A 15,436-nucleotide genomic window follows, 5' to 3' on the forward strand; every position below is an offset into this window, starting at 1 on the left:
AAGTGGAGCATTTTAAACTAACTCTTGAGGCTAAGACCTCAGCCCCATGTAGGTTTGGGCCAATTCCCCCAGCATGTAAGCTCGAGTTGTATCCACGACCCCTGGCCACTTCAGCACTGAACGCAAGGTCTACAGACTGTTCCAGTGGGAACAGCTTTCAACTTCTGTTCGGGTCCAGTCGAGGGTGGGTGTCGGCTGCAGACACGGCCCCTGCCCCACACGGCTCTGTAGGCCTAAAACACCACCTACAACCGCACCCACAAGAGGGGGGATAACATGCCACCAGAAGGCTGCTGTGACGATAAAATGAGTCAACACGTATAAAGCCTTAGACTAGGCCCTAGGACACCGCAGACACTTGTAACGAGTTAGAGTTAGTTCTCACTGTCAGTGAATTAACTAAGGCTCTGCAGAAGCCACTGGAGACCCCTCCCCGTGGGCAAGCACACGGGGCTCACGTCCGCCGTGGCACAGATGAGATGCTGGCCTCCCTGTGAACAGCACTAATGAGCAGGTCCCGGGGGCCCTGGTCTCTGGATGAGGTCCAGCCAGACTGCCTGGCACGCTGCCCGAGGCGAGCTCCAAGGCTGACCGGAGCCAGTTAAGTCCCTTGACTAAACAAATGGGCCAACGGGGAAAGAAAAGGAAGGGGCAGAGGCTGGAGCCAGAAAAGGAGCACTGTGTGTACAGGAAGGAAACACACACTCACGCGCGTGCTCACATTCACGCACACGCCGGGCTGTGTGGTCCCCGTGCTCAGGTCAGCCCAGGGCGCTACATGGAGTCATGGAGAACACAGCGTCTGCAGGCACGAGGCCGAGCCCGTTCCCCTCCCCACCCCTAGACAGCAGGAAGCTGCTCTCCACCCCTTGAATTCAGCTCTCCACCCCTTGAACTCAACGGGCAACCCGCTTGCCGCTTGTACCTCCCTCAGCTCAACCCCCCTCCAGGCCAGGCATCCTAGTCATTCTTCCACTGTCTCCCTGCCCGGACCATCAGCCTCTTCTGATGGGCCCAACTCATGCATTTGATTCTTTTCAGAAGCAGCTGGGGCTAGAAACAGACAGTGGGGCTTGGAGACCAGGCGCTCAGGCCCCATCTGATGAGGGCGGCCCTGACCAGGTGCACCTGGGTACCAGGCCCTGTGCCAGGTGCTGGGGGCGCAGCACGGACCAGGCATCTGCTGGCAGACACACAGACACACAGACACACACACACACACACACGTCCACGCACTTACAGGACTACGGAGAAAAGCACCACAGTGCAAGGGGACAGACGGTGACAGTGGGGAAGAGGCTCCCTCCCTCCAACAAGGCCTCCTTGCATCACTGGGAACAGTTCTCCTCCCGGACAATAAGCTGCATCCGGTAATGACCGTTTGTGGTGAGCCTGCCCCCTACCCCGCCTTGGTGTGGAACGCACACCAGCATTGCTGGGGCAGCAGCGGCGGGGGTGGCCTCTGCTCACACCCGCTCTGGCTCTGCGGCCTGGTCTCTCCTCCCACGTGCCTCACCTAAGCAACCCTCACATCCTTCTCAGGGCACGGAGAACCCTATCCAGGAGAGCCTCTACCCCGCAGCCTGGGAAGATCCCCTAGAAAGGGAAATCGGGCCCCGGAATGGCTCCACCCTGAGAACCATCACACAGGACCCAGGGTCCCCCAGGGCACAGCCTGCCGTCTCATTCAGAGCTGGAGGTCCAGCCCCTGGCATGGGCTCCTCCCACGGGCCTTCCAGAAGGTTCGATCATTTTGCAGAACGTGGACCAGCCAGACTTACAGGGATCTAAAGACTCGCAGATCTGAGGCTGGAAACCAGTCTGGGAGTGACTGCAGGGTTCCCGAGATATGGGGATCCCTGCCCTCAGGGACCCCAGCCCCACCCCGGGCACACTGGGTGCCGGGTAACCCACTTAGCCAGAGGGCACAGCACCTCATCTCCAAACCCTACACACCACACTATTTTTACGTTTAGCCCAGAGCCCTAATCTCTGCAGTAAATGTTTTGTGGTCTTTGTTCCATTCAAAGGGCCAGCTCACTAGAAACATAAAATACACCGCCCACGCCTGCCTGCAGCCCAACCTCCCTCACTTCCCCCACCAAGTCAGGGCGCTTGTACGAGAGGAAAACGTCAGATGGAGGCTTTACTTCTGTGGACTGTCCTTTGCAACAGTCTCTGCGCCAGCATTTGAAGACCGTGATTCCTGTCTGGTTAAACTACCTGCCTGGGGACCGGAGGGCAGGCCTGGGCTCGTGAGTGATTCAGCAGCTGGGCCACAGCTCAAAGAGCAGCCAGGGAAGCTGTGCCAACCACACTTCTTTCCTGAGAAGACACGGTTTTAAAAGGCACCAGGCCCAAATCATGGCGCTTTAAATAAAGGGGAGATTTGCTGGCAGGCAGGGGTGGGGGGCGGGGAAATCACAGGGCTAGAGTAAATCGGAGGATATAAATTAGAGCAAGTTTTACAGATGGAGTCAGAGTAGGTCTAAACATAAAAATCATGAAGTGACCACTTTGTGCCAGCTCCTGGCCGAACCCTTCACACACAACCCCGGGCGGCCAGCATTAGCCGTCAGCCAGCACGCCTGTCACCCTGGTGTGTCTGGGCATTCAGTGACAGACACCACGGTCCCCTGTGGTGCCCACCAGTGCCAGGGCTGCCCCAGGCATTGTACATGAATTGCTGCACTGGGTCCTGCCCGAACCGATCTGGTAGGAACTAACAGTACCAGTTTACAGAAGAGACAATTAAGGCCCAGGAAGGTAAGTTATTTAAGGAAGGCTGCACAGCTAGGAAGGGGTGACCCCTTCAGGGACAGGTCTGCACTGCCTGCCATGCAGGGAGTGAGGGCACTGAAGACAAACGGCCAGCGGGGTGTATGATCCCGGCCCTCCCCCACTGGCCGTTAGTTCCTTCAGCAATTTGCTCCTTTCTGTCCCTCTCCAGGGAGGCTGATGAGGCCCACATCAGCTCATCCACCTGGCTCTTCATGGGGCCTGAGACCAGGCTGGACACAGGCAAGACAGCCAACATCTGCTGAGTGTATGAATGAACGAATGGGAGACTCGTGGTAAGCCACGCTAACCTGTGTGCCTCCCTTTCTCATCTGTAAATAGTAAAAGACCAACCTCGAAGAATCGGGTGAATAGAGCATCCTACAGTGTGATGAGCTCATGCCCCTCCTCTTGCCCAGCCTCCCACTGAGCCACACAAAAGCCTGGCTGGATGGAGCCAAGGGCCTGACCACCAATGGAACAAGTGCTTGCCTGAAGCTGGCGCTGTGCTCGGTACAGGGAACGGAACAGCAAAAGGTGACATGAGACAAAGCTACAAGTCAGAAACACACACACACACACACACACACACACACACACACACACACACACACACACACACACAAAATGGGCTCCAATACATCACGGTACAGCTGCCCGCAGAGGCCTCCAGCCAACCTCACATGAGCATCTCCACTGACCTCCGAGTTGGAACCAGCTGGAACACGGCCAGCTAGAGTTCTGGAAAGGGGCTTTTTGCTGGCTTACACTTTCCTTGTCAGCCCCAACTGCAACTCATCACGTTCGCCCCACCTGCCATCCCCACGCTCCTTGAGGGTCTTCCCTCTTCCTCCCTGCCTCCTCCACCCCCCACCCTCCCAAGCCAGGCGCCCAGCTTGGTCCCAGGACTGGGGGGAGGCGAGGCACACCACATGGGCCAAGGAGCCATGCGCGAGGACAGACAGGTACCTCCAGAGGCGATGTAGAATCCGCTGGGCGCGTACTTGGCCACCACCACCTGGTGGGCGTGCTCCGTGTAGATGTCAGCAATGGCCGGGTTCTGCAGGGAGGAGACCAGAATGAACACAGGGAACCAAGAAGCAGGCAAACTGCTTTCCGCTCTCCAGATTAATGGATTTGGGTGGGAAAATAACACCCCTCCACCACCGCATACACACACACAAATACTGAAGTCAAAACCTCCATAAAAAAATCCCAGAAGGGGCTTCCCTGGTGGCGCAGTGGTTGAGAGTCCACCTGCTGATGCAGGGGACACGGGTTCGTGCCCCGGTCCGGGAAGATCCCACGTGCCGCGGAGCGGCTGGGCCCATGAGCCATGGCCGCTGAGCCTGCGCGTCCAGAGCCTGCGCTCCGCAACGGGAGAGGCCACAACAGTGAGAGGCCCGCGTACAGCAAAAAAAAAAAAAAAAAAAAAAAAAAAATCCAGAAGTACACTTACCTGCCTGGGTGATAGAATTCTAGGTAGTTTTTAACTCTTTTATAAAATTCGAGGTGATTTTCTTTCCTTTGTCTGCTTTTCCTTCCTTGCCAGAGTACAAGCAAATATGTATTTGTGAAATACATACAGGAAATACAAGTTTCATTAGAAACTTAGAAAAAATTAGAAAAAAACCTATGACTCTCCTTTTCTCCCACTTTGGGGAGCTGCCGGCTGCTGCTGCCTTCTCTGAGTCCAGTTCCCTCAAAGCGGGTCTCCCCTGTTCAGAACCAACTCTACCACAGGCTGCCAGGCAGTGTCTGACCTGAACCAGAGCCTCTGGCCTGGAGGTGCGGCAACAGAGGGGGGCAGGCAGCCAGGAGCCTCTCCTCGTCCAAATCCCTCGTTTGGGAAACTGCCTTTTGTGGCACAAATCCAAGGCTGGCTGGACTCTGCAGCAAGAACAGGGCCAGCATCTGGGACCAGGAGCATCTTTGCTACTCTGCAGTACGGTTTCAACGTAGAATTTACTCTAAGTAGATCACGGCACTCCCTCCACCCCCTGCACACACAACCAAGGCTTCTCAGCAAACCTGGAGCACGTGCTGAGATGCTCTCCATCTGTCTCCACAGCCGAGCCTTCTCCCAGGAGGGAAGAAAGACGGAGCCGTCTAATCCCTGATACCCGTTGACAGCTTTCCGCGAGCCAAGTGCCCGTGGAAAAGAGGCAGCTTCCCACAGGCTGTGGACACATCGGGTCCCAGGGAGGCTGCTGCAGGCACACCTAACCTGACCCCCAACTGACCCCACCTCTTACGACCACCCCGTTGTCTCCTCCCTCACCCCCTCCTTACGCCCCTCGACAAGGTCAGAGGCCTGGACTCTTCTCAGCCTCCCGGCCGCGGGATCCCCCCTGCCTCCTTCCCACCAGAGTAAGCCCGGAGGAGCACCCCCTAAGTTCTAGCCCTGGCAACCAAACTCCTGCCTTTCCTGTAAGCCCCCTGTCTCCGTAAATGCCGTGCCCTCGCCAGCAACACCTCTCCCTGCCTGCTAACACCCAATTATCAGGCCTAACTGAGGAGAAATCTGCGCGAAGCCTCCTGTGCTTCCAAAGCAGTTCACACGTCCCTAAGGCAGTTATGACACATACCAGTCCCTGGCCTTCTTGCCCCTCTCCTCCAACGTTTCTTTGACCTGCTTCATGTGCATTTATCTCTTTAGCCATCACAGCAGTTGGCAAATAACAGATGCTCAATAAGTGTTTTTTGGGGGGAAAAAGTTTACATAGTCCTTTTCCCCCTAGCACTTAACACTTAGCATCATATGATACAGTATGTATGTGGTTCATAAATTAATCCATTGCAGAATAAACATTTGTTTAATGAAATTAGAAATATATCAGGCATCCAAAGATTTTCTGAATGCCAAACAGGCACATGAAAAAGCGCTCAATGTCGTTAGCCTTTTGGGAAATGCAAATCAGAACTACAAGGAGAAACCATGACATATTCACTAGAGTCAATAAATTAAGACTGATGTCACCACTGTTGGCAAGGATGGGTGGGGTACAGTCTGGAATGCTTATATATTGCTGGTGGGAATGCAAAATAATACAGCCAGAAAATAGTTCAGCGTGTTATTTATAAAGATACACTTATACAGAAATGCAGCCATCGCACTCCTAGGTATTTGTCCAAGAGAAAAGTGCATGTCCACGAGAAGACACACATGGTTGAAGGTTCGTGACAGCCCCCAAGTGGAAACAACCCAAACATCCACCCGCAGGTGCCTGGAGAAGCAAACCGCACTGTTCATCCAGCGGAATACGACTCGGCCAACAGAGAGCAACAAACTGCTAAATACCCTCAACCACAGGAAGGAGCCTCGAAAGCCCACGCTCGGCGACAAAGCCGGACGCAAAAGAGAACACACTGCATGGTTCCTTTCTGATCAAAGTCTAGGAAAGGTAAGCCCACAGTGACAGAAAGCAGGTCGGGGCTGCCAGGGCCTGGGGGGAGGGTGGAGAGGCCGACAGAGGGCCAGGGGCAAGAGGGCACTTCTGGGAGTAACTGGAACGTTCTGTACCATGATCATGGCGGTGGTGATGGGACAGTATCAATTTGTCAAAACTCAAGTTGTGCACTTAAAACGGATGGATTTTATTGTACCTAAATTACACCTCAATAAAATGATGAGCCCCAGGATCCATTAAACGTCCGTCTAACCCCACCTGTCCCTGCCCAGGTTAGTCCTCTGTACCTGAACATTCTAACAGAGACAACTTCCCTCACAGAGAAGTTGGCAAAAGTGGTCTGTGGCCAGGCCGTCACAAAGGCTCTTGTTCAGTTGTCCATTTCGAGGCTGACCGAGGACTCTCACACCCACACGTGGGCACTACGGATGGGAAAGCCATCCCACCGAGGGCAATGCCCACGCTGGATGTACAGCCTGGCACTGCCCTTAGAGGGTGAGTGGGTGGCTGGTGGAAGACGAGTAAGCAGCCGCTCTGGGAGGAAGTTCTGCCCCTAAAAAGTCCTCCCCCTGAATGGTCAGGGTGAGTGAAACCCCAGGGTCATCCCCAGCAGGCACGGCCTCCTAGCAGGCTCTGGGCTGGATGAGACAGCACCTCGTCCGTATTCCCAATACGACTGGGGGCAAGTTCTCCAGGCTGAACATAAAGAACATAATGCATCCGACCAGCAGCAACCTCTCCCTGCTGCTCCGCACACAGGGAGGCCGGCTGCTTGAGCTGAAGATGATGCCTCCCTGTGCCCTACGTGTCCACTGCAGGCCAGGCTCATTGCAGACCAGCAGGGTCAGGACTCAGACCCTCAGGGCGGGCAGCAGTTCTTCCCCTCCTGACTCCGCGGTTTCCAGGGAGAACAGGATTTGGGGTGTGCGGTTTATCTGGGGAAGCACTCGGGAACGGGGAATGAGACAGGAAGGGAAGGAAGCCAACTCCAGGAGCCGCAGGGAGGCCTTCAGAGCGGGGCTGGGTTTTCTGCCCTGCCAGAGGGTGTGCAGCTGGGGTGCCCCTCCCTGGGACTTCCTTCCTGCCCTGCCCCCATCAGGGGACAAGGGACTTCAGGCAGAAACCAGGAGGAAGCCCTGGCATTTGAGGCCCGTGGGTCCCTAGCAGATGTGGGCAGAGGCAGGCAGAGCCCGTGAAAACCTCCTGTCATCTCACCGAGACCCCAGGCTCACCCCAGCCCTGCCCCTCACCCTCTACCTCGGGACTGTCCCTGCCCTGCCCCCTACCTGTGACCCCCGCACCCTGCAGGCCTGCCCCAGCCCTGTCCCATCTTCTGCCACAGCTCTCAACCCCACCTTGTCTTTCCACCCCAGCCAGACTCCATCCAGTTCTTCCTGCCCCTCCTGGGACCGGGACAATATCCTGACAATGTCGTTCGGACTGACCCCAATTCGAACCGCTCGGATCTGCCTTCCATTGATCCGCCAGGCTCTCCACGTCCCAACTCTGATCCCATCATTGCAGAGGGCTGGTTCAGGGCCCAGCAGTGCAGGTGCCTTGGAGGAGGAGGCCACTCCCACCTCCCACCTGTGCGCGGAGCCCCCCACCAGCAGCAAGCTAAGCAGTCTCCCCCTCAACACCTTTCCACAACACAGGGTGGGAAGTCACTAAAAGAGCCCCTCAAGGCTCTCTCACATTCCTTTGTCCTGAGGCTCAGGTGCTGAGGTCAGAGGTCACCACCGCACTTTACAGGTAAGGTTAAGGGGTGGCTCCGGCCACGGCGCATGGCGGCTTGCCATGGCACACCAGGCCCCCCGTGAACCCAATGGACAGGTCAGGGATCGGGGAGGCCGCCCAACCACGGAAGCTGCGGGACATAGCGCTGCGGAGGCCTCCAGAGAAGGACCTGGGCCTCCTCCAAACCAGGCAAAGTGAGCACGACCTTCAGGAGGATTAAGTTTCCAGAGCACTGGCTTTCTAAACACAGCCAGTTCCTAAAAGCAGGCGCTGGTGGTGGGACCTGTGCAGCAAACACAACTTGCAGGGCCCTCTGCTCACTGGCGACAAGGGCTCAACTCGAATGACTACAGAGCGACCCAGCTGCCAGGCAGCTCCACAAACCTCTGCGCTTCCAGACCTGCAGGTCCGAACCCAGAGGCTCAGCCTGATCACAGTGCCTCAGAGGGTGGTGAGAACACACCAAGCACTGTACATTCACTCCTCCGAAGAACTCCCCACACCTGCACCTCCTCTGGGCTGGCCCAGGGTCCAGCAGTGAACCAGTGACTTCACACACAGGGCAATCAGCCTGCCCTGCTCAACCTTCAAGGCTCCCTCTCACCCAGAGGAACGCAGCCATACGTCTGGACCTACGGTCCAAAGTCCATTTCCCATTCCGCCCTCGTCCCTCCTCTATCAGATCACTAGCTGTGACACTCTTCCCTTTATCTGCCTCAGTCTGGAATATCTTCCCTACTTCCCGGTTCCAGATAACCTTCTCCTAATTATCTTTTAACCTCAGGCAAAGGTTACCTCCTCCAAGAAGCCTTCTCTGATGCTCCAAGCTGGAAATATCTCTCCCAGTCCAGAAAGCTCACACTACCTTCCCTAACCTCCCTCTCCATTGCCCTTAGTACTTTCTACCTTGGACTACATGCCATTCTTATACCCACAAAGCTTTCCACAGAGGGCAGGGCCCGGGTCTGATTCACCACTTCTTCCAACCTCCATGCACTTGTACTCCCTGTCTAGACTCCCCCCCATCTCTGCTGTCTCAATGCCCTTCCTGGAGAACTCTTACTCACCCTCCAAAACCCAACTCAAAAGTGCCCTTTCTCCAGAAGCCTTCCCTGCGGCTCTGTGGCACTGGTCCTTCCCTCTTGTTCCCAAAGCACTCAGGACACACTTCTTTTAAAGTGCTAACCTGGTGTGTTAGAATGTTACCTACTGGGGTTCTCCAATCACCCCTGCTGACACTTTGGGCTGCAGGACAGCCCTGTGCATTGTGGGATGTTTGGGAACACCCTGGCCTCTACCCACTAGATACCAGTAGCACAAAAATGTCTTCAGACATTGCCAAGCATCCCTCAGCAGGGTGGAAGCGGGGGCGAAACGGCTTCACTGAGAACCACTGATTTAATCTTAGGCACTGTGGCTGCGGGCAGGGCTCGGCAAGATGGAATGTGTGTGGGCAACGCCAAGACCCAGGATCGAGGATCCGATGAACCAGCTGATGATGCCTTAATCTTTGAGCAGATTCCTAACCGGTCTCCCTCCCGCCTCACATCTTAGATACAGAACCAGTTCTCTACCGCACTGCTTATCTGCTGAAACTTTTCATGGTTCTGGTGGCCTCCGGTCAGGGCCGGGCTGTCTCAGAGCTGCCCGGCCCCCAGCACCAGAGCCCCGCACCCTCTCCTGCCTGCCTGTCGTTCCCCCCAACCCCAGTGCTCCAGCCACAAAACTCCACAACCTGTGCGGGGCCCTCTCGCTACCCCCTCTCCACTGACTGGTCCCTCCCCGGGCTCCCAGCTGCTCAGAAGTCCTCACGGCACGTCTCCTCCTCTCAGCATCAGTCCCGTCTGAGTGTCGGTTTCCCTGGGAGACTGTAAGCTCCATGAGGACACGCTTTTGCTGGGGTGTCTCCAGAACTAGGCATGGGCTTCACTACAAAGCAGGTGCTTAGAAATACTTGTAACAGGATTAACTCGGGCTCAAGTAAAGGAGATGGAGGGGGAAGGGTGGTGGGGAGCGAAATGGAAGTGCCCACCCAGAGCCAGCTGACACATGGGGGACCGCACCACGACTGGCAATGGGCGGGGGAGGGGGTGACACTGATGTCACATCCAAAGCACCGGAGGGTCACTGGCCTGGGAGCCAGTAAGGCACGTCCCCACCACTCGGGCTCCACTCAGCTCCGGGGCCTTCTCGGAGCCCCAGCTTCCTCAGTGCTCTCCTTGCCCTCGACCCCACACGTGTGCTGCCTGCTGGCTTTCTGTCCAGGCCGTAATCAAACACGCTATTTCCTCCCGTCACCCGGGGGCCCGTTTCACTCCCACCCAAGGCAGCGAGCTCCGCGCAGGCAGGGCTTCTGTGTCTGCGCTCCCCGCGGGGCCGGCGGCCATCCTGGGCACGCGGCAGGGACTCGCAGGCACGTGCAATGGGACAGAAGGGACGAGGTCAGTCCTTCTCCCCCACCTGAAGGGGACGCACAAGTGGCCCTTCTGCACATGACTGGCAGCAGATCATCCTGCGTGAAACTCAGCACTCAAGTTCAACATCTCCCAACCTGGTCTAGACTCTGTTCAAGGAGATGAGGCCACTGATCCTGTGACTGGAAGCAGAGCAACGTCAAACTGCTACAGATATTGTGCTCCCTGGAGTTTAACTTCATATAAATCATTTTTTCCAAATATATATACACACACACGTGTGTATGTATACACACGTGTGTGTGTGTGTGTGTGTGTGTATACACATATATAAAATATATATATTAGTTCTGGAATTTAGGGACTGGCTATTTTAAAAAGGAAGCCCCAAATTTGCCCTTGTAGCAAACCTGCTGGCTGCTTCTGGCAGTAGAGGGGACTCTGCCGGGAGGCTCACTTGCCAAAGCTGTTTTACAGGGAAGTGATCCTGGGCAGTTCAGAATATGAAGAGGCTCCTTCATAGACACTGGGAGGAACCTTCCCAGACTACATCTAGGTGATGCAGCCCTAGAGTTAAGAGTGTATCAGGTTCCCTCCTTCTGGAATACTCCTTTCTGAACGGCCACATCACTGCATGCTTTTAACTGTGGAGAATTTCCTCTCCAAGGTGTGGCAATCGGGATGTGTTGAAAGAAAATAGATAAGAAACACTCTTTTCTACCAGCTTAAGAAGTGCCGTTATGCTGGGTTCACAAAACAACTTTTAAGGAAATAAAGTGAATGACAGCCGTGGCTCCAAGTGGAAGGTCAGCAAGGGTCTGATACCTGCTTGGTGTTAATAAAGGTGGATGCCACACAATTTAGGTCCAGCAGCCTGAACCAGGCTAAGCCTTTCTTACTTCCATGCAGTGAAACCTTTAGTGGCTACCTATTATCTCCACGACACAGCCTGGCTTTCAAGGCCTTTCAATCAATAAATGACTTACTGAGAACCTACTACATGCCAGGTACTGTGCTAGGCCAGGACATAGCAGGTTAGGGTGGCTGCTCGCTGGCTGGCTCCCCATGCACCATTAGCACCAAAGGGCAGAGAAGGCCAGGATGGGAGCGCTATTTAGGAGGGGCCCCTGCCACATGGCAACATCTGAACAGAAACATAAAGCAAGACAGGGAGTGAGCCATGCAGCTATTTGAAGAAAGAATATCCAGACAAAGGGCACAACAATGCCCGTGTCCTGAGACCCATATGGAGCGTGCTCCAGGGAGAGCACAGAAGCCAGGGTGCCTGGAGCCAGCAGGAGAAGGTGAGCAGTGAGGTGAGATCAAAGGTGCAAGACTGGACAGCAAGGCCCTATCAGCCTCGGTGGGTCGGGGAGAGCAAAGGAGCAACTTGATCTCATATTTTAATATAACTGGACCAGCCGTGGTGCTGAGAGCAAACTAGAGGAGGGCCAGGGTGGAAGACCAGGTTAGCCTTTTGTTTTTGCAATCCAGGCGAGAGAGCATGGTAGCTTGGATGAGTAGTTCTGTCAGATTCTGAAGTCTTTGAATGTAGAGTCAATAGGATTAACTGAAGAACTAAATATGGCATTGAAGGGGGAACCAAGGAGAAGTCCAAGGTTGGGGCCTGACCAGCTGGGGAGTGGCATCGCTGTTCTAGGGACAGACACATGGGAAACCCAAATATGGTTTGGGCACATTAAGTATGAGCTGCCAATCAGACATGTGTTGGACATTCCACGATCTGGTCCCCTCCTCCCTTTCATGTCTCTTCTCTACTCTGAGCCTGTATTCCAACCAGATCACCTTCCTTCCTATTTCCGGAATGTTCATTAGATTCATGTCTTTTTCCCAGGGGTACTCTGCCCTAATTAAAAATGTACCCCCCTTTACTCAAGTACCAGTGGTCCACCCCCATTGAACAAAAGCCTAAATGCATGATGTATGTCCAGAACAGAGAGGAAGGAGCACATCAGCATCCCAATGCTGTCCTGGCCCTGTAGAAACTTACAAATAGATAGGAAAGGAAAGCAGATGCACCCTCAAAAGAGAATAGTAAACTCTGGAGTATTGATAAGAATAAAAAGCTCAGAAGAACAAGCAGAATGGGTTCCACAAGTCAGGGAATGCCTCCTGCAAAGAGGGTGCTTGTCTGTGACTGTAAACAGCTCCTCCACTGGAAGCAGCTCCCGTTACTGGCTACCTTCACCTTGCTGAGCCTGACCCCAGTTCTGAGCAATGGGTCTACTGCGGGGGGTGGGGTGGGGGTGGGGGTGGCGGGCAGGGTATAAAGGAGATGCTGAAGATTAAGAACCTTTCATGGTACCAGACACACAGTATGTCTTCATGTGAGGTCTCCCATCTGGAAGTGAGTGTAGCCTGCCATGATGTGTGTGTGCCTCGTTAGGGACAAACCCAAGCATTCATTCCACTGTACTGTATCCCTGAGAATGCTTTCGCCCATTTTATTTGACAAACTACAAGTGAGTATCTATCTACTAAGGGCCATCTCAACTTTTATTTTCTCAATATCTCAGGACCTCTCTGGAGACCTCCAGATCTTTATGATCTAAGTCCTTGGTAATGTTTCCCCCAGTTCTGAGCAAGGCGGGATCCACTTTCTAGGAATCTGTATCTAGAAGAGGAGCTGTTAGCACCTTCAAGGCACATTCACACCCACCCACCCCCCTCCAGTGAGGTGCCCAGCCATCCTGGGCAGGGGAGAAACTGCCAAATGGAGCTCTGTCTCCCAGCAGACTGCTTGGCTTGAACAGAGATGGGGGCAGAGCCAGAAGCACCTCATTCCACACAGGGGGCCTCTCCTCTCACAGACAAGGAAACCAAGGCCCACAGAGCCCCTTCATTCCCTCAGCCAGCCCTGAGGTTCCTGAGAACACGGGCATCTCAAAAGCGACAGTTCCAACCCCCCAAGGGTAATCATGCACAACACATGTGAATTTAAGTTGACATCCCTTGGGGGCATTGCCAATCAAAATCACCCACCTACAAACTGTGCACAAGGCCCCACCCCAAGCTCAAGAGAACCCCCCCATACACCCCCAAATGGTCATGTTGGTACCTCTGGCTTCCATACCCCACCCCACCACTCAGCTGACGCAGGCAGAAGAAAGATTTCCGCGTGCCGTCCTAGCAGCCGGGAGACTGACCAGCAGACTGGGTCATTTCAATGATTACAGAGCAGTAATGGAAAATCTCCAGGATTTCCCAAGGAGTGGGCTCTAGAAGCATTCTCAGCCTGGGTACAGGATGCCCATGCAGATGATTCATGGGAAAACACTGGTTCCTGATTTTGCACTGGGGCTCAGATTTGTAGGTGGAAGACCAGGCTGAAATGCAGAGGCCTGGCTGTGAGTCTGGGCTCTGCCACACTGGGGGACCCTGGATGTGAAATGATTAAACACGAGTGCCATTTAACCAGTGTTGGGTGTCTGCCAGGCATGCTGGGCTGGAGGGATGTAGCGTCTCACTCAGGGGGCCCAGGCAGCCGAGGGAAGTGGAGGGGAGCCTCATCTCATCACCTCCATTTTACAGATGAGAAAACTGGGACTCAGAGAGGCCAAGTCACCAACCACCCCAAGGTCAAGGTCCCACCCCTCGAACCCTTCTTCTCTTGAACTGAACTAATCTGAGCCTCAGCTTCCCCACGAAGAAAGAGAATTGGGCCTGTATAAATTTGAAGCTGTCTTCCTGGGCTTCCGAGGTGTCTTCCCAAGGCTGAGGGGGCGTGGCGTCCTCTCCCCAGGCCGCTGGGCGGCCGGTGAGGTGGTGGAAGGGGAAGAATTCACCCAGGAGCTGCGCTCAGGTAAGGAACTAGCGCCTGGTGGGGGGAAGCGGGTAGGTACTCACGTCGATGTTCCTTAGGATGACGCACTTTCCATTGGTGTAAAGAAAATTGTTGCCCCTGGGGTCGCCGCCGATGATTTTGGAGACACCCCTCTCCACCTGGGGGAGGCTGGCGAACACCTTCTCTGCAGAGACACAAACGCAGCAGGGCACATGAGGGGCAGCTCCTGCCTCGGCCCCCCGCCGGGCTGAGGACAGAAAGCAGGGGAGGGGAGGGGAGGCGGGGGGGGAAAGGAGAAGGGCCCTGGGCCGGTCTCAGCCGGTCACCTGTTGCCTCCACCCGGAGGGGCGGTCGCCACTTTGAAGGAGCGCAGGGGACGGCGCGACTTCCTGGTCCGCGCTCTCCACCAGGCCCTTCAGGGATGCGGGGGCTCCGCGGGGCTCCGACCGCATCGCCAACTTTGGGGCGTCCCCCTGGCCGGGGATCGCCGCGCGGCAACCCCGAGGGCGGCGGGTCGCTCACCGTCTTGCGCCCGCACCCCTCCCCCGCGCTCCGGGGACCCCTCCAGGCCGCCCGCTCCTCGCGCCCCGCCGATGGCCGAGGGGGCCAGGCAGGGCCGGAGCCCATCCCGGGGGCACCGGGCCGCGGCACTTACTGATCTCGTATGGCATCCTTGCCCACTTGTTACCGCGCAGCGCTCGCCGAGAGCCTCCGGGGCCGCGCGCGCCGAGAATCAGACGGGGCCGAGGCCGAGCCGGGGACAGGGGCCGAAAGGCGGCGCCGGGCGTGCAGTGCGCGGAGGGGGCGGTCCGAGGCCGGGTCTCCGAGGCCGGCTCGCGCCCTGCCCTGCGCGCTGCCGCTGAGTACGCGCCGAACCCGGAAGCGCGGCCCCGCGCGCGGCTCGCCCCCAGCTTTGACCATATATAGTCAAGCGCTCAGCTCGGAGGCAGCGGCCCCGGCGAGCCTGCGCGGACCTGGCCGCGCCCCTCCCCCCGCGCGGGCCCCGCCCAGGGAACCCCGGCCCCGGAAGTGACGTCACTCTCGGCCCTGAGAAAAGGCGGGGCCAGCCGCCCTGGGCGTCAGGCTGCTCTTGGGAACTGGTGGGCGAGGTTTGTGAGGGTGGGGGTCGCTGGGGAAGGGTGGGCGGAAGGTTGGGGTACTCGAGGTTGCTTCTTGCTGAAGTTTTGCGGGCGCTGAAAGCAGCGGAGCGCTCCGGGAAAGCCTTTTTCCTGCCTGTGTTTGCGTAGCGGGCGTTCCCGAGCCGCCAGCCTTCCGGCCGGGTGGGCGCCTGC

General features: G+C 56.1%; 1 protein-coding gene across 1 annotated transcript in view; it reads right to left on the minus strand.

The window, feature by feature from the left end:
• Nucleotides 1-14,830, minus strand: part of WDR1 (WD repeat domain 1) — a 40,103-nt gene extending 25,273 nt beyond the window's left edge. Inside the window, exons 1-3 of the mRNA XM_079704954.1 lie at nucleotides 14,800-14,830; nucleotides 14,207-14,328; nucleotides 3,748-3,838 (exon numbers count right to left, since the gene is read on the minus strand). Of these exons, the coding sequence (XP_079561080.1) occupies nucleotides 3,748-3,838; nucleotides 14,207-14,328; nucleotides 14,800-14,815 (229 nt within the window). The 5' untranslated portion in view covers nucleotides 14,816-14,830. The remainder of the gene's footprint in view (nucleotides 1-3,747; nucleotides 3,839-14,206; nucleotides 14,329-14,799) is intronic.
• Nucleotides 14,831-15,436: the final 606 nt, after the last annotated feature.

This window comes from Hyperoodon ampullatus (genome assembly GCF_949752795.1).
Source record: "Hyperoodon ampullatus genome assembly, chromosome: 1".
Classification (NCBI taxonomy): Eukaryota; Metazoa; Chordata; class Mammalia; order Artiodactyla; family Ziphiidae; genus Hyperoodon; species Hyperoodon ampullatus.